This window comes from Tamandua tetradactyla, chromosome 15 (genome assembly GCF_023851605.1).
Source record: "Tamandua tetradactyla isolate mTamTet1 chromosome 15, mTamTet1.pri, whole genome shotgun sequence".
In the NCBI taxonomy this organism is placed as follows: Eukaryota; Metazoa; Chordata; class Mammalia; order Pilosa; family Myrmecophagidae; genus Tamandua; species Tamandua tetradactyla.
The window spans coordinates 85,810,891-85,838,343 of NC_135341.1; the positions used below are offsets into that span (position 1 = coordinate 85,810,891).

General features: G+C 37.7%; 1 protein-coding gene and 1 long non-coding RNA gene across 4 annotated transcripts in view; one reads left to right on the forward strand and one right to left on the reverse strand.

The window, feature by feature from the left end:
* LOC143657670 (uncharacterized) overlaps positions 1 to 5,297 on the reverse strand; it is a 38,522-nt gene extending 33,225 nt beyond the window's left edge. For both annotated transcript variants that reach the window (XR_013162943.1, XR_013162942.1), the window contains exon 1: positions 5,011 to 5,297. This is a non-coding gene — a long non-coding RNA (uncharacterized LOC143657670). The remainder of the gene's footprint in view (positions 1 to 5,010) is intronic.
* A 138-nt stretch (positions 5,298 to 5,435) lies between these two features.
* On the forward strand, positions 5,436 to 13,220 carry RNF7 (ring finger protein 7). Of its 2 annotated transcripts, none has more exons than XM_077128616.1 (3): positions 5,436 to 5,658; positions 10,283 to 10,330; positions 12,284 to 13,220. In XM_077128616.1, the coding sequence occupies exons 1-3, from the start codon at positions 5,484 to 5,486 to the stop codon at positions 12,400 to 12,402; spliced, it is 342 nt and encodes a 113-aa protein (XP_076984731.1). In that variant the 5' UTR covers positions 5,436 to 5,483; the 3' UTR covers positions 12,403 to 13,220. The 2 variants fall into 2 exon arrangements, with proteins under 2 accessions (XP_076984731.1, XP_076984732.1); XM_077128617.1 differs by having other exon boundaries at positions 5,436 to 5,651.
* Positions 13,221 to 27,453: the final 14,233 nt, after the last annotated feature.

The window sequence follows — 27,453 nt, forward strand, 5'->3', positions numbered from 1 at the left end:
AAATAGGTTCTCTTTTTTTTCTCTTACGGGGTTTCTTCTTTTGTATATGTGAAATTTATAGCTTGAAGGACATGATGATCTTTATCTAAATAAGAAAAAAATTCATCATAATTATAGCTATTCTTGGGAAAAACAGGAATGTTTGTAACTGATACCCACTTCTAAAAGACAACATACTTAAAAATAAGGATCTTCCCGAAATGAGGAAACATCGTCACTATACCACGTCATGATGATGTCAGATAGGAAACAGAAGTGGTTATGGTTGATCAATGTCTGAATGAGAAATTGGATTGCTGAATTTTATATGTCATGATAATATGGTGCAGAGATGAAGAGCATGGGAAATTAACATGTACTGAAAATGAATAGATGTATGTTTCTGCTTGTACATATATAGGAATTTCTGGAGGCTACAAAAAGATCTATTAACAGTACTTGCCTTATTTTTCATTATATACCCTTTTTGCTACTTTAATGTTGTATCATTTATAAACCGTCAATTTAAAAAAACTTTAAAAATTGCTTTCAACGTTATATAAGGAAATTCAGTCTTTTTTTAGTTTCATCTCATGTGTGTGTATCAAAATCAGTCTAACCTAATTTGTTTCCAATGAGTTTTATCTAGCTTCAAAAATCAAATAGATTCTCAAGGGATAAAGATTTTTTATTGGTGAAGATATGTAAAAGGATAGGTCTCAGACACTGAAACTTGAAATTATTTTAAGCAATGGCAGCATCACTGAATTAAATGTCTCTTCTCCCACTTTAAGAAGGAACACTTTTTTGACTTGATAAACTATAATGAGCTTGTTAAACATCAGTAACAACACTTTTTGGATGCTGTGTAACCAGGTTTCAAAAGAATGGAAGAAGCACAAAAAGTGTTATGATTTCCTGGGAGGAAATAGCATGTAGGCAAAGAGTTATCAGTGAAGACACAAAGGCGAGTGGGCTTTTCCCAAGTACAGAGGACAAGCCAGCTAGAAGGACGAGAAGAGATTGTCAGCTGAATAGCAGGATGGGTTGTGAGCTGCCCAATCTGATGAGGGTCCTAGAAAGGAGTGCTTCGGGAGACGCTAGAAAGGTAGGTTGGGGCTATATTGTGGCAGGGCTGAAATGATCCACTGAGAAATTTAGATTTCTGATAATGGGAGGCCATGGAACATTCTGAACAGGGAAGTGCCAGATGGAAAAGGGGATGTCAGAAGATTACTCAGGCACTTAGATGGAGCCCCAGGCAATTGAGAAGAAAGTGGAAGGAAATCAGGACACTATACTCCAGGGGAAAGATGGAGAGGTTCACACTTAGCAATGGGAATGGAAAGTTGGATTGATTCTAGAAACTTCTAATGGAAAAATATATAATTGTATCTGAGGGGTGGGGAAGGAGAGTGAAAGGGAGCTATGTTTTCAGGCCAGGACAGTTAGACCTGGAAGAGATTATACTTCTGTCAGAGAAAGGAAACTCTGGAACTAAATTTTGCAAGAAAGACAATTAACTCCTTTTCACCTATTGAGTTTGACCCAGTGGTGAGCCATTCAATCAGACATGACCAATATCTGATAGAAAACAACCAGATTTGAGAAAACAAGTAAAAGCACAACCAGAGGGCTATACCCACCCACACTTCCTGTTCAAGAAGGTCCAACTTGGTATAACTTTAGACAAATTCATCAAAATCAGTCCTGAAATCTTTAACTTTCTTAGGAAGGACATCAGATTTCTAAAGAAGGCATCCTGAGATTTAGGCATGGATTTTCATATTTTATTTTACATCTATCCTGAAACACATCTCTTTTTTCACATTTTTTAACATCTTTGAAATCTGTCTGCATCCCATAATTGATGGTATCTTACATTAGATGAAATATGGTAGTTTTGAAGATTTCAGAAGTACACCCAAAATTCTGATTGATTAAACATGTGCCTTCACCATTTTGTGGAGACATAGAGAGGAGAGGCAGCAACTTCTAGCCATGGCATCTCTATCTAGGACCAAGAAAGGCAAATCACCAGGAGGTTTCATCTGACCAAAGAAGACCAGCAAATGCCCAGGGACCTATGAGCATGGACACAATCACTACCAAGAAAGAAGAGAGATGAGCTGTTCTATTTTTCTAGCTGCCAGAATGCAATATACCAGAAATGGAATGGCTTTTAAAAAGGGGAATTTAATAAGTTGCTAGTTTACAGTTCTAAGGCCGTGAAAATGTCCCAATTAAAACAAGTCTATAGAAATGTCCAGTCAAAGGCCTCCAGGGAAAGATACCTTGGTTCAAGAAGTCCAGTAAAGTTCAGGGTTTTTCTCTCAAGTGAGAAGGCACATGGTGAACACAGTTAGGGTTTCTCTCTCATCTGGAAAGGCACATGGTGAACACGGCATCACCCGCTAGCTTTCTCTCCTGGCTTCCTGTTTCATGAAGCTCCCCAGGAGGCATTTTCCTTCATCTCCAAAGGTTGCTGGCTGGTGGCCTCTGTGCTTCTCGTGGCTACATTGTTCTGCTCTGCTCTCTCTGAATCTCCAGCTTTCTCCAAAATGTTTCCGCTTTTGTAGGGTTCCAGTAAACTAATCAAGACCCACCCGAGTGGGTGGAGACATGCCTCCACCTAATCCAGAATTAACAACCACTCTTGATTAAATCACATCTCCGGGGAGATGATCTAATTACAGTTTCAAACATACAATACTGAATAGGGATTAGAAGAAACAGCTGCCTTTACAAAATGGGATTAGGATTAAAACATGGCTTTTCTAAGGTACATACATCCTTTCAAACCAGCACACGAACCCATGGCGTTTTTCTGACAAGTGTGGTGGACAGCAGATTTTCTCAGGACGTCCCCAGGTAGAGTATCATATCTGTTTTGGGCCTTGATTCCTGGCCTCTTGGAACAGTTTTCTTATTTATCTTTACAGTTCCAAACACTGGCCCCTTTGGGGAAACGAAGACAGCTCAATAAACCAAAATGTCAACTGAACTAAAGGGTTGTTTAGTTCTCTCCCCCACCCCCTACCCCCAATAAAGGAAAGGTGAACGGCATAGAAAAGGGGAGAAGTGACGGCTGGAATAAGAAAGAAATAAATGGCAAAAATATCCACTTGCACTGGAAGACAGATTTTTCTAAGGACTTAAATATTTTGCTTAAGGAAAGTCCCGCAAACACAAAACACCATGCCTTCAACTTGGTGAGCCTAGGTAAACAGTGGAGACTGTACAGCTGGGGAAATGAGTCTTGAAATCCAGAGCTTGAGTCTGGCTTTTGCTTACACACCCCTTGACCTGGAGTGAGTAGCTTGGCGGTTGTGGAGGAAGCGGAGCTGAGTAGGGCATGAAGTAAGCAGAAATTTGTTTTCCTGCATTCTTCTCTAGGTTCCCCTTTTGGGTACTTATGCCTTTTGGGTGCTTATGACTGAGACAAATCCTCATGGGGGTGAATCAAAGGAGGTAAATCACAGGAGTCCCTTTCAGCTGGCTCTGCTCACACCTAAACATCCCCTCCAGCCTGGGTTTCCCGTCTCTGTTCCCACTCTCTCCTCTTCCCAATGCATCGTTGCCTGTTGCACTGAACTCTCTCACACATTACATCATCCCTGCTCTTTGTCATCTGAATAAGTCTTCCTAAAATGCAATGTGTCAAAACTGAACTCTCTTACCCACACTGCTTTCATCCCTCTGAAGCGTCTCTTCTCTTCATTTCTTACCCCCATCATCTCTTCTCATTCCCACTCTCAAATTTCAATACAGTGAAGATTTTTCTCTGTCTCCAGATTTCACACCTTGGCACAGACAGGTACCATTCCTCAAGTCTAAATCATCCTTCCCCCTTTCATCCTTTCAGCTAAGTTTCTCTCCTTTACTCTTTCAAATTGCCTTGTTCTCATCAACTGGGTGAATTTTATGCTCATACACTACTTACTAGCCTTCTTTATTTATCTAGCATTTATAGCCATCTCTAGTCAAATGCGTGGTTGTTTAATAGGACTAGAAACCTATGTTTCATATGGGTCATTTGGATTTGTTTACAGGCATTCCTGTCTGGCTCAGAAAGTTTAGTGTCCCACCACTACTACTGCCCTGACAGCTTAGAGAGATTTTCCTGACCTCATATCTTAAAACGGGTTCAAGCTTCATCTCTCCCACGAGGCTTTCATTCACTGCATCAATCCTCAAAGATGTCTCTGTACCCTCACAGAGTTTGAATGTTTACATCTAGCCAAATGTGACCCTGTGTCCATATTTATATTTTTATACACTGATGCACCCAAGTATTTCCCATTAGACCCCTTGAGTATGGTTAGGCCCTGCCCAGGCACATGACCTAAGTAAGATCAGGAGAGGAGGGAATAGGGAAAGGCCCAGCAAGATGTGGGAGGCTGTGAATTCCAAACATGACAAAGCGGACATCAACATTTGGTAGTGGTGAGAATTGGGCATGTCCCTAGGTCATCTATGCCTCAGTTTTCTTATCTTTTAAATGGAGATATTGTTGTTTTGCCCGGGAAAACAAAAATATGAACTTGAGCTAGCAGGAGAACTCTGGTTTCAAAACTGCCACCATCATATAATTGCAATGTGATCCTCGTTACTTCACTTCTCTGGACATCATGGAGATTAAACTATATCACAGCTTCTCAAACTGTGGTCCAGATACCCTAGGGGTCCCCAGGATCCTTTTAGGGGGCAAAGAGGTCAAAGCTATGTGCAAAATATTATTCAGAAACTATTTCCCTCTTTTCAATCTCATTCTCTCATGAATGCACAGTGGAGCTTTCCAGAGGCTATAGGGTGAATGATGCCATCCTTCTAATGGTAACTCGTAATGGGTTTAAAACTTATTTTAAAATGAATTCATACATTTTAACAATCTTGTTTTAATTTCTTAAACAGTAAGCGTCGATAAAAGCTACATAAACAAAAGCTCTCTAGGTTCCTCACTATTTTATTTTTAAAAGTGTAGAGGTGCTGAGACCAAAAAGCTTGAGAACCACTGAACCAGGTACCTACCCTTCGAGGCCATCCGTTCACTCACTCAACAAGCACTGACTGACCGGGCATTTTTCAGTCACTGAGAAGAGGTGATGACAGGGGAGGGGTCCCCGGATTGACGTAGTTTACGGGAAGGACGAGATAAACAAATTCACAAGATACTTCCAGACACCGCTGAAGGCCTCTGCTTCTACCCCGGCAACATTCAACACACCCCACCCTCCGTCGCAGCGAAGATCCCCAGAGCCCAGGGCTGCCACAGCCCAGAGGAAGCGGAGCGCCATGCCATGCCCTCCGCCGTGCCCGCCGCCATGCCCGCGCAGACGTGGGTGATGTCAGCGGACTGCGTCAGCCAATCGCCGGTTGCTCCGTTGGAGGCCCCAGGCCGGCGGCCTGCAGGTGGCGCTGCAGGAGGGCCGCGACCCACCGCGCCGACTAGCTGCCCGCCTCTCTCGGCGCCGCGTCTCGGTCGCCGGCCCCGCGCCGCCGCCATGGCCGACGTGGAGGACGGTGAGGAGTCTGGCACCGTGTCCGCTCATTCTGGGAGTGCAGGCACCAAGTCGGGGGGCGACAAGATGTTCTCTCTCAAGAAGTGGAACGCGGTGGCCATGTGGAGCTGGGACGTGGAGTGCGATACGTGTGCCATTTGCAGGGTGCAGGTGATGGGTAAGCGCTGCCCGCGAGGCTTCGCCGGGCCGGTGGGGGGCGGGGGCGCCCGCCGCCGGGTAGAGGGGGGTGGGATGGGGGCGAGGATTCTGGGCAGGGAGACTGGCCGTAAGCAGAGGAACCAAGCACGGTGGTTTCAGGTAATGATGGGGCAGTCGAGGAAATTAAACTGGGTGACATAGTGGGGGCCGGGAGGAATGTTTTGGTTCGTGTGGCCAGCCGCAGCCGCAGCCCCCAGCCCCCAGCCCCAGTCCCTAGCCCCAGCCTCTGCTCCAGCCGCAGCCCCCAGCTCCCAGGCCCCACGCCCTAGCCAGCAGGTTGCAGCCCCCAGCCCCTATTCCAGGCCCCAGCCCGCAGCCCCATCTCTAGAGGCCGTGCAGAAAGAGGTCAGGGCAAAGGCCCTATTCGGCCATGCACTTGCACGGTTCTGGTCGCACCCCGAAGCGAACCCCTGCAGTCATCTTCCACTAAACGGCACTCTCAGCTCTGTCCTGCGGAGGCGCAGGAAAGAAAAATGTTCGCAGCTGTGCGTTTCTGCACGCGCGCTGCTGTTCTGCGGGCTTTGTAATCTGGTCAGATCACACTCGCTTGGTTTGAAGGGGTTACAGTGCAGTTCAAGAGCATTTAAGTTTCATGGGAATTGACGAGTGTTTTATTCAGGGACAGTGTTTCTACTTCAAATAAATGTGATTCTGCTAGTGGAAAAATACTTGATTTCCATCCTGTCTCCTGCCCTCCCATCATAGGATGCCGTTTCTTCTAGAAGATATTGTCCTGTTCTGAGTCATGCTTTTGTGGAAAACCCTCTTTTACAAATAGGTCTTCCTTTCTGTAATATTGTGTAATAGAAATGTTGGATCAAGTGAAACATTTCAGAACAGCTGAACCCAGCTACGTTTATATGATTTCTATTTTAAGACCTCAAACCACTGGAAAAAAATTTCTGTTTAACATGCAAGTTATGTTTTAAAATAAGTAACTAAAACTATACTGTCACAGCATCTTAAATGTTGTTTCTTAAGAGTAAGTGAAGAAAACTGAGGTTCTGTAGTTTGAAAACCTCGGGGCTTGCCCTGAAAAGTGAGAGAATTGGAGAAAACTTAAAAACTATTGCTCTCCCTTCTTGAGAGATGAGAATTTAAACCTACCAGAACGGAGATGTCTCAATTTAGGCTCTGTAGTATGTTGTCTTTTTTCATTCATAATGACATGTTTCAAAGAGAATTTACAATAGTGAAATTCAAATATACATATATATATTTACTTTTGAAAGAACTTGATTTTAGACATGATCCATTTATTTTGCATATTAAGTGTTGGAAATGTTTACTTTCCTCTAAGCATTTGTTTATTGCCTAAAATACAGTCTCCCCCCACCCCTTATCAAAATAAGAACCAGAAATCTCCTTCCAGTTTAGGTAGCATTTTAACTGATCCAAGCAACTTAATCTTTTGTTCTTTTGCAGGACAAATTTTGCCAAAAAACTTCATCCCCTAAGTTTCCTCTAAGAAGGAAAATGTTCCCAAAAGAACATTAAAAAGAATGTATCTCTTTAGCCCTGAGTTCAATGTGCTCTTCGTACCAAATCAAAGATTTCAGTACATTTATCTCTTTTGGGACAAAATTTACCTATCTAAAACCCCAACCTGGTGATATTATTTCTGACCTCTAAAGTAAAAATAAATGTTCCATGTTGTTTAAAAAAAAAAAAAAAGAATGTAGCTCTAAAATAGCTATTTATCCCCCCAAAGAAATTTTTGAAATAGTAAATGGAAATGCAGAACCTATAATAGTTGAAGTTTTGCAACAACTAAGCTTTACAGGGATATTAAAGTAGATAATGGGCTAAAAATGGCTCAAGTTCATTAACTTTCTAATTATTGCAGATACTCTACTGCAGGATTAATGTTACAGATTTACAGCAGCTGTACTTTGTTCAGAAAGTATTCTGGACTAGTAGACTTTTTTATTTAGTTTATAAGGTGTTAAAATCCACTGAGTGGTCAGGTGACAGCATAAGGAAGTTTGTTTTCACATTTCCAATCCTTACCCTAGAATGATAACAGAAGGTGTGGCTATGTTCTTGTAGCCCTTAGAAATTTGTTATTTTGGTTATTAGGAACTCCATTAAAATAATTTTTTTTCTTATATCTGAAATTTAGGAATTTGTATAGATTTGCCTCAAGTTTTGATAAGAACTCTAAACCAAAGTTATAAGCATTAATTCAGAGATTTCTAGATTCTGCAACAAGAGCCCACTTAATCTCATTTTTTTACTATTTGGAATTTTTCTCAGACATTTAAACAACTTATTATGACTTCTTGCTCCAGAATTTGCCTGTCAGTCACTTCTAACGTGGGTAACAGCTCTCTTATTTTCTGCTCTCCTTTCATTTTGCAAGGAGCAGATTGCACAATGAGCAGATGCTGTTGGGGCAGAGAGGAACAGGTTTGCTAATGCAGCCAAATTATAAAAAGCTGAAGCTAACCCTTTGTGACCCTATGTTAATTTAGATATTTGACTAAACCTTTTGAAGCCTTGTTTTATAGTTTGTAAAGGAAGCAGTTGAGATCCAAAGATTTTCTTCTTGGGAAATTTCTAAAATTCTCAAATTCTGCGATTGCACAGAACAGGAGCCAGATATAGGTAGCATTTCTTCACTTATATATCTCTCTCCTGAGGATATTTAGTAGTTTGTCTGCCTGCCTCCCCGTTTGCTGGTGAGCTTCTAGAGACCAGGGATCCAGCCTTGGTCATTTTCATGTTCCCAGAGCACAGCTCCTTGTACAAATCAGATGCTCAGTAATTGTGGAATTGAAGCACTGGTTATTTTTAATTCACATTTAAGAAGCCAGAGTATGTTTTTGTTTTTGTTTTTGGGGAGGGGATGCATGGTCCAGGAATCAACCCGGGTCTCTCGCATGGAAGGCAAGCATTCTACCACTAAACCACCCGTGCGCCCTCTTACCAAAGGGTAAATAAGAGCATGTAGAGGGTAGTGAACAAATGCCTAAGCATGATCCAGTATAAGAAGAGAAGCGGGTTTCAACTCCATGTTTCTATTTTTGCAGAATTGTTTTTCTCCTTTTTATGGTAAAACTACTTTTTTTTCTCTTGCTTTAACCTTCTTTTATCCTTTGATCCCCATTCCAGCTAGTAAGTGAATCCATTTCATTGCTCCCTAAAATATGCTGTTACCTCTTTCATCAAGCAAATAATACTCAAGATTGGATTTTGAAAGCTTTGGGTTCGCTCTCTCGGTGCCCTTTTCTAGTATTTACTCCGAAGTAATTTCTTTCTTTCTTTTTTTTTTTTTTTTACATGGGCAGGCACCGGGAATCGAACTGGGGTCCTCTGGCATGGCAGGCAAGCATTCTTGCCTGCTGAGCCACCATGGCCCGCCCCCTAAGTAATTTCTTAAAATACTTTGCCATTATAATTTATAATGTGGTAGAATGTGACATAGTTTCCTCTAGTGGTTGCATTTGCTGGCAGGACATGTTTTCATCAGAGCTTATAAACATAGAGGGTTTATAGAAGACATAGATAGATAGATGAAGAAAGAAAGAAAGAAATAGAGGGTTTGTAACCTATGTAATAGGTTTATAATACTTTGCCATTGTTGGGTAGATGCTTTGGGCTCAGACTTATCTGTAAAAAGAGTATTTTCTTAAAGAGAAAAGAGAACATTGAGTACCTAGTATTTAACTTATTTTATCTAATAAAATACAGATATGCATCATCCCCACTTAAAATATAAATACCTCACAGCATCCCCATTTTACAGATGAGAGAATTGAGTTTCATAGAAGTTTCACTAACTGGTCCAGGGCACACACCTGGTAAGTTGTAATGCGATAAAATTGAACTCCTGGCTCCAAAGCCTGTGCTTTTCCTTCTATACTTCATTGCCTTTTCACCAGTCTTGTTTGGATGACCAGTGGGAAGTGTATAAAATTATTTATAGTGTTTTTTTGTGTGTGTGTGGGCAGGCACCGGGAATCGAACCTGGGACTCCGGCATGGCAGGCAAGGACTCTGCCTGCTGAGCCACCATGGCCTGCCCTATTTATAGATTTTTAAATTTAATTTTTATATAGATTATACAGTCCTATAGTTCAAAAATGTAACAGGTATACAGTAAAAATTCTTCCCACTCCATCCCTTCCCACATAAACTTTATTAGTTTCTTGGGTATCCTTCTAGAGTTTAAGCATAAACAAAATCAAATATATATGCATGGTTTATTTAAAAAGGTGTCATGAAAATAAACTGCTTCTAAGGTTGATCTATGTGAGCGTACCCAGTGAGTTTATAATAATTTATAATATGGTAAAATGTGACATAGTTTCCTCTAGTGGTTGCATTTGCTGGCGGGACATTTTTTCATCAAAGCTTATAAAAATAGAGGGTTTGTAACCTTTGTGAAATTGCTCCTGGTCATAAGTAACTAGAGTGCCTAATACTTTATTCATCTTTTAAAAAGTTATATTCAGATGAGAATTTAATAATATGAGTTTTATCTTCATCTCTAACCCTTAGGGCTTTTGACTTTGAAGTGTCTGGGTTTTAAAAATTGCATTCTGAACATCAGAATGAGAATTGCTATTTGTTTGCTTTTAGATGCCTGTCTTAGATGTCAAGCTGAAAACAAACAAGAGGATTGTGTTGGTATGTTGTAATTTCTTTCTCTTGCTTTTTCAACCGAAGGTTTCCTCTCAGTGGGGATGTTTGAATTTGTAATTAAGATTGACTTTATCAATACAGAAAAATAAACTGTAAAGCAATGATCCATTTTTAATATAAAATTTGTTGGTTCTCAAAAGACCTTAATGGAAGAATCTGCAAGTTATTTTATTGTCTGCAATTGAAAAGAATTGGTTATATATTCCTGACATGGTCATAGGAAACATTTTGATAATCAAAAAAGAAATGATTTTCTTTTGTTACAAAAATTTATGAGGAACTTGCCAAAAATCATTTGAATTTTGGCTGTCTTATAGATCACTGTTAGTAGGCTTTTATTCTTATAAAGCATTTCAGTTTTAAGTACTTCTTTATGATACAGTATTGTATTTGTGTGGTTTGTTTATAGATTCCATTTTCCTTTTAGTCTGAGACTATAAAAATTGTCTTAGCCTAAATATTTTAAGCATTTCAAAGGTTTTTATGTTCTAGTTCTTAAGGTAATTACTTTATATAGATTGCTGTCTGAAAGTGTTTAAAGGGTTCTCTGCAATGAAAGGTTAGCTTTTTACTTCCATGGTCTACATACAGCTTCTTAGTAATGATACATGATTTTGATCAAATCCTAATTTTTTCCTCCTGAAACACTTTGAATGTTTCCCCCTTGCTTTTCTGTGCCTTTCAGTCAGATTTCATAAGAAATATTTTTTTCTTCTTTTCCCCCCTATTTCTTTAATTTAATCTTGGTATATTTCCACATAGCTCAATTGGTCAAGCAAGAGATAAATAAAGCCCAAGTTTGAGATTTTGAGTGATTTCCCTTAGTTAAAAATTTTTCTTTCATGTTATTTAACATATATTAATTTAGGAGTTTTGATGGGTAGGCCAGCCCTTTGTTAGAACAGAGAGAGATTTCTTTCCGTAGCCAGCCATCCTGAAATTTTCATTTTGTCTCATGAGGAATTGCCTTGCTTGTGGATGACAGCCCAGTTCACTTGTAGAAAACAGCTCAGTAGATGAACAAACTGATATGTTTAGAATTCCATCATCTATTTATAATAGCCTCCTATGAAAGGAAAATATTTAAAACTTCTGTCTTTGTAAATAAAAATCAGGGGAATGTTTTCCAACAAAATAAAGCCCAAAAGGTTTCCCAGGTCAGTTACCTGGCTGATAAAGTCTGGGATTCTAAGGAAGACTCAATTTCTTTACTCCCCCAGCTCCAGGAAGGCAGCATGTAGAGTTTGTAGGCACTGAGGACCACCACTCAACCTCAGACTCTAGGACTATAATGGAAGGTCCCCCAAACACAGTGATTTACTTACCTTATTTTTTTTAAGTTTACCTTTCATGTTAGAGTCTGTTTGTTCCTTTGTAGATAGAAGAGATTGTTAGTATCACTATTAGGTTTTTTATTGTGAAATATAACATATATACAAAAAAAAAATTTCAGAGTACATTTTAACAAGTAATTATAGAACACTTTTCAGAACTTGGTATGGGTTACAGTTCCACAATTACAGCTTTTTCCTTCTAGCTGCTCCAAGACCCTAGGGACTAAAAAGAAATATCACTATGGTAATTCAGTAGTCGTAGTCATTTGTTATAACTTCTCTGTTATAACTCCTCCTTCTCCTTTTTCCTTCTCCCAACCTTTAGGGATATTTGGGTTATGCCCGTTCTAACTTTTTTCATGTTGAAAAAGTGTGTCAACAATATGGGATAGGGAGATGGAACTGATTGATGTTCTTGGGGATACTGGAACCCCTGGGTTTCAGAAAAAGGATTATTTTGATCAGTTAACCATCTTAGTAGTTAAATCAATAGAAAACTGGTTATTATTCCTAAAATTTGTAGTATCTAATAACATAGCTATAATTTTGATCTTGATAATTTTAATTGAAATATGTAACGTTAAATATTCTTCTTTTCTTTCAGTGGTCTGGGGAGAATGTAATCATTCCTTCCACAATTGCTGCATGTCCCTGTGGGTGAAACAGAACAATCGCTGCCCTCTCTGCCAGCAGGACTGGGTGGTCCAGAGGATCGGCAAATGAGAGGGGTGGGGAGGCTCCCTCAGTGCCGGTGCTCGGAGCCCTGGTGGGCCTGGTTATCAACAGGACCCCGCAGAGGCGCTTGGACACTCCAGGGGACTCAGCTTCTCAGACCGGAGTGGATCCTGACCCTTTGGCATTCTTCAAAGGCATGATTTAGCATTTTGTCAGTTTTATTTTTTGTAAATTCTCTGCAATGAAGAAGATAATTTTTTGAAGATGGACCTTCCTACCTCTGTGGTGTGTCTCACACATTGCTTAGAAGTGCTGTAAAGAGAAGAGAACTACGAGGCGAATGGCCTTTGTGGTTTACCTGTTGACATCCAAGGGGCTGTGGGAGCAGTTCCATTCAGAAGAGAACGTTTTGCGTGCTTGTGGTTGATCAGTTGAAAAAGTGAGAATATTATCGTTACAAATAAAGTACAGTTTCAAACCCAACTCTTAACCTTAATCTGTTTCTGATATTTATTTTTTGAGGAGAGGAGAGATGTGACTAATGAAATGTTTGTTTGATGTAATGAGAATTTTAAGTTTGGACATACATCGGTGAACTGAGTACATAATATTTAACCTTCGGGCATATGGGATTTTTATTGTCTCTGGCTCATCAAGAAGACTTAGCTCGGCACTCACCTCACTGTTAAATCATTGAGTGATAAATGACATATAAGTATTTTCAAGTTCTGGTCAGATTGGATTATTTGTGATTTAACTGCAACTGTGTTTTAGGTGGAATGTTATTGAGGGGGAAATATTTACCACTGTACAATTGGGTCAAAAGTTTCTCACATGATGCTTCAATAAATGGTTTATTCAGTTTACTCTATTTGAATTGTCATTATTACGATTTTATGCATAACCTTAAAATGAACAAATTTGTCAAATGAATGTTTTCAATTAGTTTGAAAAAAAATAACCTTGTGCTTTCATCTGACAATAAAATTTCAAGCTTATTACCTAGAAACATAAGGGCAGGAAAATACTTAAATTTTACCAAACTCATTCACCTTTGGGGAATTTATTTTGTAACAATTGATGAAAAAGTTCATTTTAAACTTTCTAAAGAAAACTCATAATGGAGGCTATTGCTACGAACTTAAAAAACAAAAATCTTAAAGTCATAATTGTTCACTTTTGCAGATTCAGAGTTGGCATGCTTTTTTAATCTAAGGAATGTGTACACAATGCTAAAAATGTAATGGAATAAAAAATTAGAATTGTGTGCTTTCATATTGACTTTTTATTAATCAGATTTCTCTGGAAAATTTTGCTTTATTTTTTCACAATTTTGTTTCTACTGAAAAGATTAATTGAAATATATAAAAATGTCTGGCCATTTGAATGTGTTTGTCATTGCACAATGAGCTATTTTAGCAGTTTTTTTGTTTGTCCTTTTTAAAAGGTTACATCCATAAAGTGTGGACCAAATATTTGGCTTTGTGGTAAAGAGAAAAATAATAAGAGTGCTGAGCTTTAGTCCACATGACACCATGTAAATGAAATCTGGAGGATGGTGGTAATGTTGATTTTCCACACAGCCAAACCACAGTTCCAGCACCTAACAAAGCTCTGTTTATATTCTGCATCAGCATCTGAGGGTAGAAGAGGAGGAGGGACTGGGACAAAGCAACACTGAGTCCCCCACCCCCATCCCGGCATGATAGCTCATCTGCATGGTACATACTGTTTCATCAGAAAGAACATGCTCAGACGATTATGGATTCCAGTGCAAAAGTTAAGTGTTGAACAGGGTTTTTTGTGTGTCACATTTCATTAATGTTGAACTTTATTATACTAATGTGTCAGAAACAAACAGTCATCTTCAGCTATTTACTTTTCCATCTTATACAAGCTACATTCTTGTATTCCAGCTAACATTTGAGTCAGTAATTTTCACCTTATCAGGCCCATTGCTTCCTTTTAATAAAAAAAAAAATTCCCTTTACTATCCTGAAGTGAAATTAAGAAATGTTTCCTAGACACATGACTTAATTTTAATATAAAATAGAAATAAAAGGAAAATCAAGTTATAATTAGATTATAAGTATTTCAGTTAATGCTTGGCATAATTATACCAGAAGACATCAAAGCTGGCTGATACTTGTATATATTATGTACACTCAATAAAGTGACTCAGAAACTAGCACTTCCATTGATAAAATTAACTACGCCCCCCCATGACATCACGTGTAGTAAAGTTCTGAACAAAAGAATGAACTTTCATCTCAATTCATGTTAGTTGTGTATTCACTATTAAAGCTGTGCAAAAAAACACGTTTAAAAAGGTTAGATCCTAGGTTCCTAATTGCAAACAGATTTTCAAGTACATGAACGGACATTAGAAAGCCAAGCAGGATGCTGAACTGTGATTTATTGTATGGAATTGTCCTATAATGCAAGATGTTTAACTTCCCTGGCTCCTGCACCACTAAACACAGTGATGCTGTTAATTTATGTGCCATCCAAAGCTCTTCACATTTTCAAAACATCCCTTCGGGAGTGGTGCTGGCTTCTTTGCAGCACTGGGCTAAGTGCTTATACAGACAGTTGCCACGTAAACTTTCCTGCGAGCTGTGTCCCCCAAAGTGACACAGATATGGTTATACAAGGTTCAGGTTTTTAAATGGGTACTATCCTAAAAAGAAGAGTTCATAGGTCTCAATCTTGCTGATGGGTGTGTTCTGCTCTTGAGAGGCGTGAGCAACTCTTAAATTAGCGAGTGTAAGCTCAAAATTGATTCAGGTAACTGAAGCTAATATGAACTTAAGGATCAGGAAAAAAATTTATATCTTACTAAATAGAAAATGTTGTTTAAATGTTGGATAGATGCCTGACAAGATAACTGTAAGGGAAAATCATGTTTGGTTGTTTTTTAAGTTATTGTCAGGTGTTCAGGGCAGACCGAGCTCATGCAGAGCCTGGGAGGGTGCAGCTGCCAGACTGAAAAGCACCAGGCACAGAAATGGACATGGGTTTATTGGTACTTAGAAACAGAAGTTCTTCAGTGACAGCCAACCGGATTTTAGCACCACCAAAGGAACAGAAATGCCCGAGACAACGTATGATTTCAGAACAAAGGTATACCATATGATGTGAGGACATCACATCTTTAGCATAATCGTTAAAGGGGCCTAAGGTCTGATGTTTTACAAAGGTTAGTATTTAAGACTAAGACAATCAATGCCGTTTTTATATCCTTACCCCTCCAGGGAGATTGTTTACTTTCTTGATCTCTGTCCCTGGCTGAAGCAGGTCTGTTATGGGCTTTTAGGAGGGGCCGGGCATCAGGCCTCTACACCAAGGTTAACTTTGTATAATGAACATTACATACCGAAATGAAAACGAGAACGTTTGGCTTTTACTTCTGCACACCCTTGTTTAAAGGAAAAAAATTGATTTGGGCATAAGGAAAATTGAAATCAAAGTACAAACAAATCTATTTTACATTTTAAGCTTTTATCTTGAATATTGGTGTAACAAAATGCAGGAAAAATGTTGGCGTGGGTGCTCCTCTTTTGCCATCTTTACTATTCCATTTCTGCACACTCAGGTTTTGTTCAATAAAATGTGTCTTTAAAGTATTTTCTCTGCATTTTGATATTCCTAGTTGGCTGGTTGGCTAAGAGCTGGGATTCCAGAGCCAGGTATCTGGATTTGAATCCCAGCATCATCACTTCTTGCTGTGTGGACCTGATTAAGTTTAATTAATCTCTCCATACCTCAGTTTCCTCGTGTAAAATGTAGATGATAATACCTATCTTATAGAATGTTTTGAGCATTGAGGATTAAAGGGACTATATACATGTAAAACTCCGAGAACAGTGTCTAGCACATGGTAAGTTTCATTTTATTATAAATTATTCCTTGTTTCATTATGTGATTGTTTCCTTTTAGTTATCTATAGAAGCTCCTTTGATAGAAATGTCACTTTCAAAATAATCTTTTCAGTTATGGGGTAAGTACTCTTAAATGTTCTCAATAAAAATTTTATAAGAAAATGATAATGGTTATAAACATGTTATATTATTTGTAGCATTGTGAGTTTTTGTAAAGAACGGTATTGATGCCTTAACAGTGTTTTGTTGTTTTTTCTCTTTATTAGAGAAGTTGTGGGTTTACAGAACAATCATACATAAAATACAAGATTCCCAACACCTTGCATTGCTGTAGATTATACAAAATTGATGATAGCACATTTTAATAGTTGTACTATTAATTAAAATCCATGGTTTAACTTAGGGCTCACTGTGTAGTATAGTTCTGTGGATATTTTTAAAATTTTTATTTTGTTACCATATATACAATCTAACATTTCCCTTTTAATCACATTCAAATATATATTTAAGTGCTATTAATTGCAATCGGAATATTGTGCTACCATCATCACCATCCATTACCAACACATGTCCATGTGCATTTTAAGCTTTTACTTACCATTCTCTATCCCCACCCTATGGCCTGATGACTTCTATTTTAGTTTCTGACTCCGTGAATTTGGTTATACTAATTGTTTTGAATCAGTGAGATCGTATAATAGTCCTTTTGTATCGGACTTGTTTCAAGCAATAGCATGTCTTCAAGGTTCATCCAGATTGTCACATATATCAGGACTTCATTCATTTTTATTATGGAATAATATTTCATTGTATGCATGTAACATTTTATTTATCCATTCATCCATTGATGGACACTTGGGTTGCTTCCATCTTTTGGCAAATATAAATAATGCCACTATGAACATTGGTGTGCAAATACCTGTTCAAGTCCCTGCTTTCAATTCTTTTGTGTATATGTCTAGTAATGGGATTGCTGGGTCATGTAGTAGTTCTATAATTAGCTTTCTGAGGAACTGCCAAACTGTCTTCCATAGTGGCTGTACCATCTTACACTCCCACCAGCAATGAATAAGTTCCTATTTCTCCGCATCCTTTCCAACATTTGTTATTTTCCACTTTTTTGAAAAAGCAGCCATTCTATCGGGTGTGGATTATATCTCATTATGATGTTGATTTGCATTTCCCTGATGGCGTATAATGTTTAGCATCTTTTCATTTGCTTTCTGGCCACTTGTATATTTTCTTTGGAGAGATGCCTATTCAACTCTTTTACACATTTTTCATTGGGTTGTTGGTCTTTTTGTTGTTAAGTTGAAGCATTTCTTTGTATATTCTGGGTATTAAACCTTTATCGAATATGTGGTTTCCAAATATTTTCTCCCATTGTGTAGATTGTCATTATATTTTCATGATAAAATCCTTTAAAGCAAAAAGTTTTTAATTTTGAGGAGGTATCTTTACCTTTTTTTTCTTTTATTGCTTATGTTTTGGGTGTAAAGTCTAAAATTCATTATCTAACACAAGGTCCTGAAAATTCTTCCATAAATTTTCTCCTAGGAGTTTGATAGTTCTGGCTCTTGTACTTAGGTCTTTATTTCATTTTGAGTTGATTTTTGTATACTGTGTGAGGTAGGGATCCCCCCTCCCTTTTTTTTTTTTTTTTTTGCAGAGATGCAGTTTTCCCAGCATCATTTGTAGAAAAAACTATTTTTTCCCAATTGAGTGGTATTTGCCTCGTCAAAAATTAGTGAGCCATAAGAGATTAATTTCTGAGCTCTCAATTCGAGACCAATACAAGGCTTCCAATTTCATTCTTTTTAAAGGTGGTTTTAGCTATTCAGGACCCCTTACCTTTCCATATAAATTTGATGATTGACTTTTTTATTTGTGCAAAGAAAGTTGTTGGAATTTTTATTGGGATTGCATTGAATCTATAAATTAATTTGAGTATGACTGACATCTTAACAATATTTATTCTCCCAATCTATGAACATGGAATATCTTCCATTTATTTTAGGTCTTCTTCAATTTCTTTTAACAATGTTTTATAGTTTTCTGTGTACAACCTTTACATCGTTGCTTAGATTTATTCCTAGATGTTTGATTCTTTTAATTGCTATTATGAATGGAATTTCTTTCTTGATTTCTTGCTCTGTTTGTTCATTGATCTGTATAAAAACACTGCTGATTTAGGAGTGTTAATCTTGTGTGCTGCCACTTTGTTTAAGATTAGTTTGCTGTTGTTTTTCTAATTCCTCCAGGTGTGTACTTAGGTCTTTCATTTGAGCTCTTTCTTAGGGTTTTTGTTTTTTAATTTATTAGTGCTAGGAGGTTTGTTGTAGATTTTTCATGATTTTCTGTATATAGGATCACATCATCTTGAAATAGGGAAAGTTTTACTTTTTCCTTTCCAATTTGGATGCGTTTTATTTCTTTCTCTTGCCTAATTGCTCTGGTAACAACAGTGGTGACAGTGGGCATCCTTGTCTTTTTCCTGATCTTCAAGCTAAGCTTTCAGACTTTCATAATTAAGCAGGATGGTAGCTGCAGGCTTTCATATATACCCTTCATCTATGTTGAGGGAATTTTCTTCTATTCCTAGTCTTCTAAATGTTTTTATCAAGAAGAGGTGCTAGATTTTGTCCAATGTCTTCTCTATCAATTGAGATGGTCAATTGCTTATTTTTTTCCTTCATTCTGTTAATGTGGTGTATAACATTAATTGATTTCTTTATGTTGAACCAACCTTGTACATCAAATCCCACTGAACATGGAATCTAATTCTTTTTTTTTTTTTTAATGTGGGCAGGCACCAGGAATCGAACCCAGGTCCTCTGGCATGGCAGGCAAGCATTCTTGCCTGCTGAGCCACCGTGGCCCGCCCTAATTCTTCTAATATGCTGTTGGATTTAGCTTTCTAGCATTTTGTTGAGGATATTTTCATCTATATCCATAAGAGGTATCGATCTGTAGTTTTCTTTTCTTGTGATATCGTCATCTGGCTTTGTATGAGGGTGATGTTGGCCTCATAGAATGAATTAAGGAGTATTCCCTCCTCTTCAATTTTTTGGAAGAGTGTTAGCAGGATTGGAGTTAAGTCTGCTTGGAATATTTGACAGAATGCCCTTGTGAAGCCATCTGGTCCTGGGCTTAGCTTTGTTGGGAGATTTTTTATTTACTGGTTCAATCTCTTTACTAGTAATCGGTTTATTGAGATCTTCTGTTTCTTCTTGAGTCAATGTAGTTTGTGTGCTTCTAAGAATTTATGCATTTCATATAGGTTATCTAATTTATTGGCATACAGTTGTTCATATTATCCTTTTATAGTCTTTATTTCAGCTGGATCAGTTGTAATGTCTCCCTTTACATTTCTGATTTTTTATTTGTATCCTCTCTCTCCTTTCTCTTTGTCAGTCTAGATAAAAGTTTGTCAATTTTATTGATCTTTTCAAAGAACCAACTCTTAGTGTTGCTGTCTCTCCATTGTTTTTATGTTGTCGTTGCTGTTGTTCTTAGTTTGATTTATTTATGCCCCAATCTTTGTCATTTCTTTTCTTCTGCTTTCTTTAGGATTAGTTTGCTGTTCTTCTAATTCCTCCAGGTGTGTACTTAGGTCTTTGATTTTAGCTCTTTCTTCATTTTTAATGTAGGCATTTGGGGCTATAAATTTCCTCCTCAACACTGCCTTCACGGTATCCCATATGTTCTGACATGTTGTGCCCGCATTTTCATTCATCTCGAGATATTTACTGATTTCTCTTGAAATGTCTTCTTTGACCCTCTAATTGTTAAATAGTGTGTTGTTTAACCTCTGTAAATTTGTGCATTTTCCAGTTCTCTGACCATTGTGGATTTCTAGCTTCATTCCATTATGATCAAAGTGCTTTGTGCAATTTCAATCTTTTTAAATTTATAAAGACTTGTTTTGTGACCAAACATGGGATCTATCCTGGAGAATGATCCATGAGCCCATGAGAAGAATGTATATTGTGCTGTTGCGGGTGCACTGACATGCATATATCTGTTAAGTCAAATTATTCAAGTTCCTTGTTAAGAGAAAAGATCAACAAAATTGAAAAAGCCCTTAGCTAGACTGACAAGGACAAAGGAGAAAAGTTTTAAATAAATCAATCAGAAATGGGGGGGGGGGTTACTACTGACCCCACAGAAATAAATGAGACCATAGGAGGATACTATGAACAACAGTATATTAACAAACTAGACAAGTTAGATGAAATGAATAATTTTCTATAAACACACAAACCACCCACACTGACTCCAAAAAACAAAACAGAAGATATCAAGAAACAAAACACAAGTAAAGAGACTAAAACACTCATCAAAAAAGCTCTCAACAAAGAAAAGCTCAAGACCAGATGGCATCATAAGAGAATTCTACCAATCAGTCCAAGAAGAATTTATACTAATCATGCTCGAACTCTTCCAGAAAACAGAACAGGAGGGAATGCTACCTAATTCATTCTATCAGACAACATTACCCTAAAACAAACTAGATAAATATCTGCAATAATAGATGGAGACTTCAATTTTCCTACAAGAAAGGAAAATTACACACAAATCTCTCTAATGAATATTGATGAAAAAATCCTCAGCAAAATACTTGCAAATTGAATTCAGTTGCACAACAAAAGAATTATATACAATAATCAGTTGTTGTTTTTTTCTGTGTTATCCATGGCTTTTATTTCTTTTGGCTACTCATCTTTCCCCCAAACTTGAGAAAGAATAGAAAAAGATTAAAATCAATGACTAGATCTGAAATTTTAGAAAATTTTATGATTTTATTCTATTCAGTTTTCAGAATAGAATAAATAATAGAATAAAATCATAAAATACAAGACTATCTCCCCTCCCCATGAATAACAGCTGTTAAATGTATCTCTTTCCATTGAAACCCCAAATCAATTGGGTTTTATCCCAGGTATGCAAGAGTGTTTCAATACAAAAATAACAATCAATGCAATGCACCACATTAACAAATTGAAGGAGAAGAGCCAAATGATCATCTTGATTGACACAGAAAAGGCATTTGACAAAATCAAGTATCCTTTCTTAATAAAACATTTTGAAAGATAGGAATATAATTAAACTATCTTCAACACAATAAAGAGCATATATGAAAAACTCACAACTAACATTGCACTCAACAGTGAAAGACTGAAAGCTTTCCCACTGAGATTGGGATAAGACAGGGATGCCCACTGCCACCACTCTTATTCAACATTTTACTTAGAAGTTCTAGCTAGAGCAATTAGGCAAGAAAAAAAAGGGCATCCAAATCAGAAAGAAAGCAGTAAAACTTCTTATTTACAGATGATGCAATCCTATACCTATAAAATCCTGAAAAACTACAACAAAGGTACTAAACCTAGTAAATGAGTTCAGCAAAGTTGTGGGGTATGAGAGTAACATGCAGAAATCAGTAGTGTTTCTATACACTGGTAATGAGCAATCTCAGGAGGAAATCAGGGAAAAAATCGCATTTACAATAGCAACTAAAAGAATCAAAAAGCTAGGAACAAACTTAACCAAGGATGTAAAGGAATTGTATTAATAAAACTACAAAGCATTGCCAAAAGAAATCAAAGACCTAAATAAATGGAAGGTCATTCCATGTTCATTGATTGGAAGACTAAATATTGTTAAGATATCAGTTCTACCGAGATTGATTTACAGATTCAACACAGTACCAATAAAAATTCCAACAGCCTACTCTTCAGAATTGGAAAATCCAATAACCAAACTTATTTGTAAGTGTAAGGGACCCCAAGTAGCCAAAAACATCTTGAAAAAGAAAAACTGGTTGGAGGATTCTCACTTCTGGACTTTATAGCATATTACAAAACTACAGTGATAAAAGCAGAGGTATTGGCATAGAGATAGACATGTTGGTCACTGTAATTGAATTGAGAGTTCAGAAATAGATACTCACATTTATGGTTAACTGATTTTTGACAAGGTTATCAAGTTCACCCAAATGAAACAGTGCAGTCTCTTCAAGAAATGGTGTGGAGAAAACTAGACATACATACTTAAAAAATGAAAGAGGACTCATCTTACATGTTATACAAAAATTAACTCAAAATGGATCAAAGACCTAAATATGAAAGCCAGATCCATAAATCTCTTAGAAGAAAATGTTGGGAAGCATGTGTCAGTTTGAAACCATTATGTACCCCCCACCACCACCACCAAGAGAAAAGTCATGTTTTAATCCTGATCCAATCTTGTGGGGCCAGGCTGATTGTTTAGATTGGGAAACTTTGATGGGATTGTTTCCATGGAGATGTGGCTTCATCCATTCAAGGTGGGTCTTGATTAGTTTATTAGAGACCTTTAAAAGGGAAAATAGTTTTGGAGAAACCTCAGATGCAGACGCTTGGAGAACAGTTGCTTCAGAGCTGACAGAGACACAGAGAAAGCAAATGCCTCAAAACAAGCAGAACCCAGTAGACATTGCTATGTGCCGTTCCATGAGATGCTAAGTATTCCAGAATCCAGAGTTGTGTCCTGGAAGAGCTAAGTGAAGGCCGGTAGATGCTTAGAGAGACCACTGGCATCAGAAGCTGGAACAGTGCAACCAGGAATAAGGACCAGAAGATGCCAGCCACATGCCTTCTCAGCCAACACAGGTGTTTCAGACCCATTGGCCTTTCTTAAGTCAATCTATCTTTATCTGGATTCCTTAGTTTGGAAAATTTTCATGGCTTTAGAACTGTAAATTTGCAACTTATTAAATTCTCTTTTTAAAAGCCATTCCATTTCTATTTGCATTCTAGCAGCATTAGCAAACCAAAAGAGAAGCATTGTCAAGATCTTGTGATAGGAGGTGATTTCTTAGACCTTACACCTAAAGAACAAGCAATGAAAGAAAACAGAAAAATGGGACAGCCTCAAAATAAAATACTTTTGTGCTTCAAAGGACTTTGTCAAGAGAGTGAAAAGGCAGTCTACTCAATGACAGAAAATATTCGAGACCCATTTTTCCAATATGGTTTCAATATTCAGGATATATAAAGAGATCCTACAGGGCGGTGCAATGGTGGCTCAGTGGCAAGAATTCTCACCTGCTGAGCTGGAGACCGGGTTCGAATCCTGGAGACTGCCCATGCCAAAAAAAAAGCTCCTACAACTCAATGATAAAAACACAAACAACTCAATTAAAAAATGTGCAAAAGACATGAACAGACTTTTTTCCAAAGAGGACATAGAAATGGCTAAAAAGCATATGAAAAGATGTTTAACATCATTAACTATTAGGGAAATGTAAATCAAATATACAATGAGATATCATTTCACACCTACTAGAATATCACCATAAAAAAAAAAAAAAGACAGAAAACTGCACGGGTGCGAGAGGGTATGGAGAGAAAGGAACTCTTATTCAGTGCTGGTGATATTGTAGAATGGTGCAGCCTCTGTGGAGGACAGTTTGACAGTTCCTCAGGAAGTTAAGTATAGAACTCCTACGTGATCTGGCAGTCCTGCTACTAGGTGTATACTCAGAAGAACTGAAAGCAGGGACATGAAAAAACATCTGTGCAGTGACATCCATAGTGGCATTATTTACAATTACCAAAAGACGGAATCAACTCAGTTATCCATCACCCAATGAATGGATAAACAAAATGTGGTCTATACACACAATGGACTATTATGCAGTTGTAAGAAGAGATGAAGCCATGATGCATGTGACTTCTTGAATGCACCTTGAAGACTTTATGCTGAGTGAAGTAAGTCAGACATAAAGGGACACATATGGTATGACCTCGTTAATATGAACTAAATGTAACTAGTGAACTCGTGGTGTTCATTTCTGGAACATAGGTCACCAGAAGATAGAATATCTATCACAGGGTATATTTTCTTCATGCTGATCTCATGTGGAGTTCTCTGTGATTCTAGGATGTGCACATTCACATCTTTTGTTAAGGTTGGGAAATTTTCTGTCATTATTTCTTTGACTATTCTTTCTGCCCCTTCCCTTCTTCTTCTGGGACCACCATAATATATATATTGGTGGGCTCAATTGTTTCCCTTCTGTTTCTCAGGCTAATTTCACTTTTAATAATTCTTTTTTCTTTCTGCACTTCAACCTGACTCATTTTGTCTTGTCTTTGTATTCACTAATTCTTCTTCCAGCTCCAAACTTCTCTTGAAACCCTCCTGGATGTTTTTCATTTCTGGTATTGTGTCTTCAATTCCAGTAGTGCTACTGGGTTGTTTAAAAAAGAAAATTCCATCTCTTTACTAAGACTGTCACATTGCTCATTCATTGTTTTCTTATCTTTTAGTTCCTTTTCTGTATTTTCCTTCATCTCCTTAAGCATTTTAAGATTTTTTTTGAAAGGTTTAATTTAGTATGTCCACAGTCTCATCTTCTTCATTGAAATATTCTGAAATTTATCCCCTTTGGATGAATTATCTTTGTTTGTCTTGTACTCTTTGTTGCATACTGTACATTCATTCATTGAACATGATTACCAAATCTTATATTAAGAAAAGGTTTTGTGAATGATGACCTCTCATTTTAATTTTAGGTTTTTCATCTTGGTAGAAATATTTCATTGGAATCTTGCACATATTAATGCATGGGTAGACTTTTTTGACTGCTTGTTTTTGGGATATCCATGTGGTTTATAAAATTAACCTTTTGTTACAACCCTCAGTTTTCATTTTCAAAGCCTTTCAGAGCAGGAGGAACCTTTAAAATCAACCTGCTTCTTTTCCTTGTCTATACACTTGATAAACTTGAATCCTTAGAAGAACAGAAGTGGGTGCAAGCAAACACTTTCTGGGTGAGTAGAACTGTAGGATAGCATAGAAATAATAGTGCAGTTTTGGACCCAGTAGATCTGATTTGAATCTTGGGGCCATCACTTACTTGTTATGTGATCTTTCACAAAATCCTTTACTTGTGTTTCCTCAACTAAAATGAGAATAATAATATTATCTACCTCACAGAGTTGTTATGAAGATTGAATAAATTAATGCATACCTAGAACAATACCTGAAACATAAAAGGCACCCAATAAATGTTAGCCATTGTTGTATATCATAACTGCCACTACTGGTCTCTTATAGAATGGCCTTTAAGAAAGTTATGTTTGTAGTGATGCTTCTTGTAGGAATTATGATGTTTGTGTTCAGCCCCAATCTCTAAATAATTCCCAAAAAGAGTTTTGAGGAGTGTTTTTTTTTTTACCACCCCAAAACATCGGAAACATCCATTCCCATCAGCAACAATCGGCTTTCCCATGATAGTGCCCAAAGAGAGTACATGGGGTGGAGCGAATGGAGTGGGGAGGAGAGTCAGAAAAGGCAGCCCAGATGGGGATCTCAGCTAATAACTTTTGAAACTCTTCCAACATAGATGAAATGTCCTAAGCATTTGCATTTCATCCTAGTCACTAAGAAGCTACCTACCAACTATTTAAATTTATTGGGCATTACATAGAAAATGCAACTAAATAATCTGCACCAAAATGCGACTGTTATAGAATAATCAGCCTTCTTACCAAACCACCCAGAGTATTATTATATAAGTCTGAAAAAAAAAAGCATGCTATAGAACAAGATCTTCATGATTGACCTAATATAATCATAATAGAGTAGTGATTTTTGGCCTTTATTCTAAATTAGTTTCTGTTATACCAATTCCAGCTCTGCTTTCTCCAATCTAAGATTCTTCTATTATATATTTATAATAAAAATGTATTTATTGTATGCCAACTATGTATGAGGTTTACCATAATGGCATAAAGAATTTAAACATAAATGGATCTTCGATCTTCAGAGACTGCAGGGTCTGTTAGGAGATGTTAGCTTGACAGCAGAATGGTAAAAAATGCAATACGTTGAACCTTCTGAGAGACACTGTGTCCTGGGAAGCAGACAGGAGATAACACATTCACTATCAACATACAGAGTATACGACTACAAGGACCATTCTTTGTGTGGATTATGAAAACTACTTTCTACTCTACTTTATTTCACAATTAGCATGTGTGGGCCCCATTGCATTTCTAGAGAATGGAGGGATGTCTCTTCAAAATAAGTTGTTCCCCTTGCTTCTGCTTCTTCCACTACTTCCTTTCAGTTCCTTTCCCATTCCACGTACCTCCTATTTGTCTGTCTGAGCCTTCAAGAAAGAGCAAATGGAGGTCCGACCACTGGCAAATAAGTTAGCTAAGGAAACCACTCTTAAGGAAAAAAATAACATTTCTAATCCTCTCTTGGGTATAGATCTGTGTTGCCTAATAGTGTAGCCACTAGCCACATATTGGTATTTATATCTAAATTTAAATTAATTAAAATTTAATGTCACCTTAGCCACATCTCAGGTGGTCAGTAGTTGCATGTGGATGAAAAGCCTAAAATTAAAATAGAGTGGTTTGCATATTGGATATTGCAGAATAGAAAATTTCCATCATTCTGCTGGTATAGCTCATCCACTTATAAAGTCTATTCTGTTCTATGAGAATTTAGGAATCATGAGGTGTTCTAGTTTGCTAGCTGGCGGAATGCAACACACCAGAGATGGATTGGCTTTTAAAAAAAGGGGGATTTATTTTGTTGGTTCTTCAGAGGAAAGGCAGCTAACTTTCCACTGAGGTTCTTTCTTACGTGGAAGGCACAGGATGGTCTCTGCTGGTCTTCTCTCCAGGCCCCTGGGTTCCAACAACTTTCCCCGGGGTGACTTCTTTCTGCATTTCCAAAGGCCTGGGCTGAGCTGCAAGTGCTGAGACAAGGTATGCTGAGCTGCTTAGCTGTGCTACGTTGCAATCTCTCATTTAAGCACCAGCCAATTAAGTCAAACGTCACTCATTGCAGCAGACACGCCTCCTAGCTGACTGCAGATGTAATTGGCAACAGGTGAGGTTCACACACCGTTGGTTTATGTCCGCAGCAATAAGACTAGGTATGCTCACCTGGCCAAGTTGACAACTGAATCTAACTAACACACGAGGTCTCAATTATATCAAATTTTGTTTAAGTGACTCCACTTTCCTTTCAAATAATTATCTTGGAAAAGTGGAATGCTGAACATTAATCTTTCTTTACTACATATCTGAACTGATGTAAACAGGCCCAAGCCCAGATAAACCAGGAATTTTTGCCCCAGCAGAGATGTGGCCGGGCTGATGGGGAAAAGAATCAGGCCTTTTGAGTGGGAGAGTACAAAATACTGGAAAAG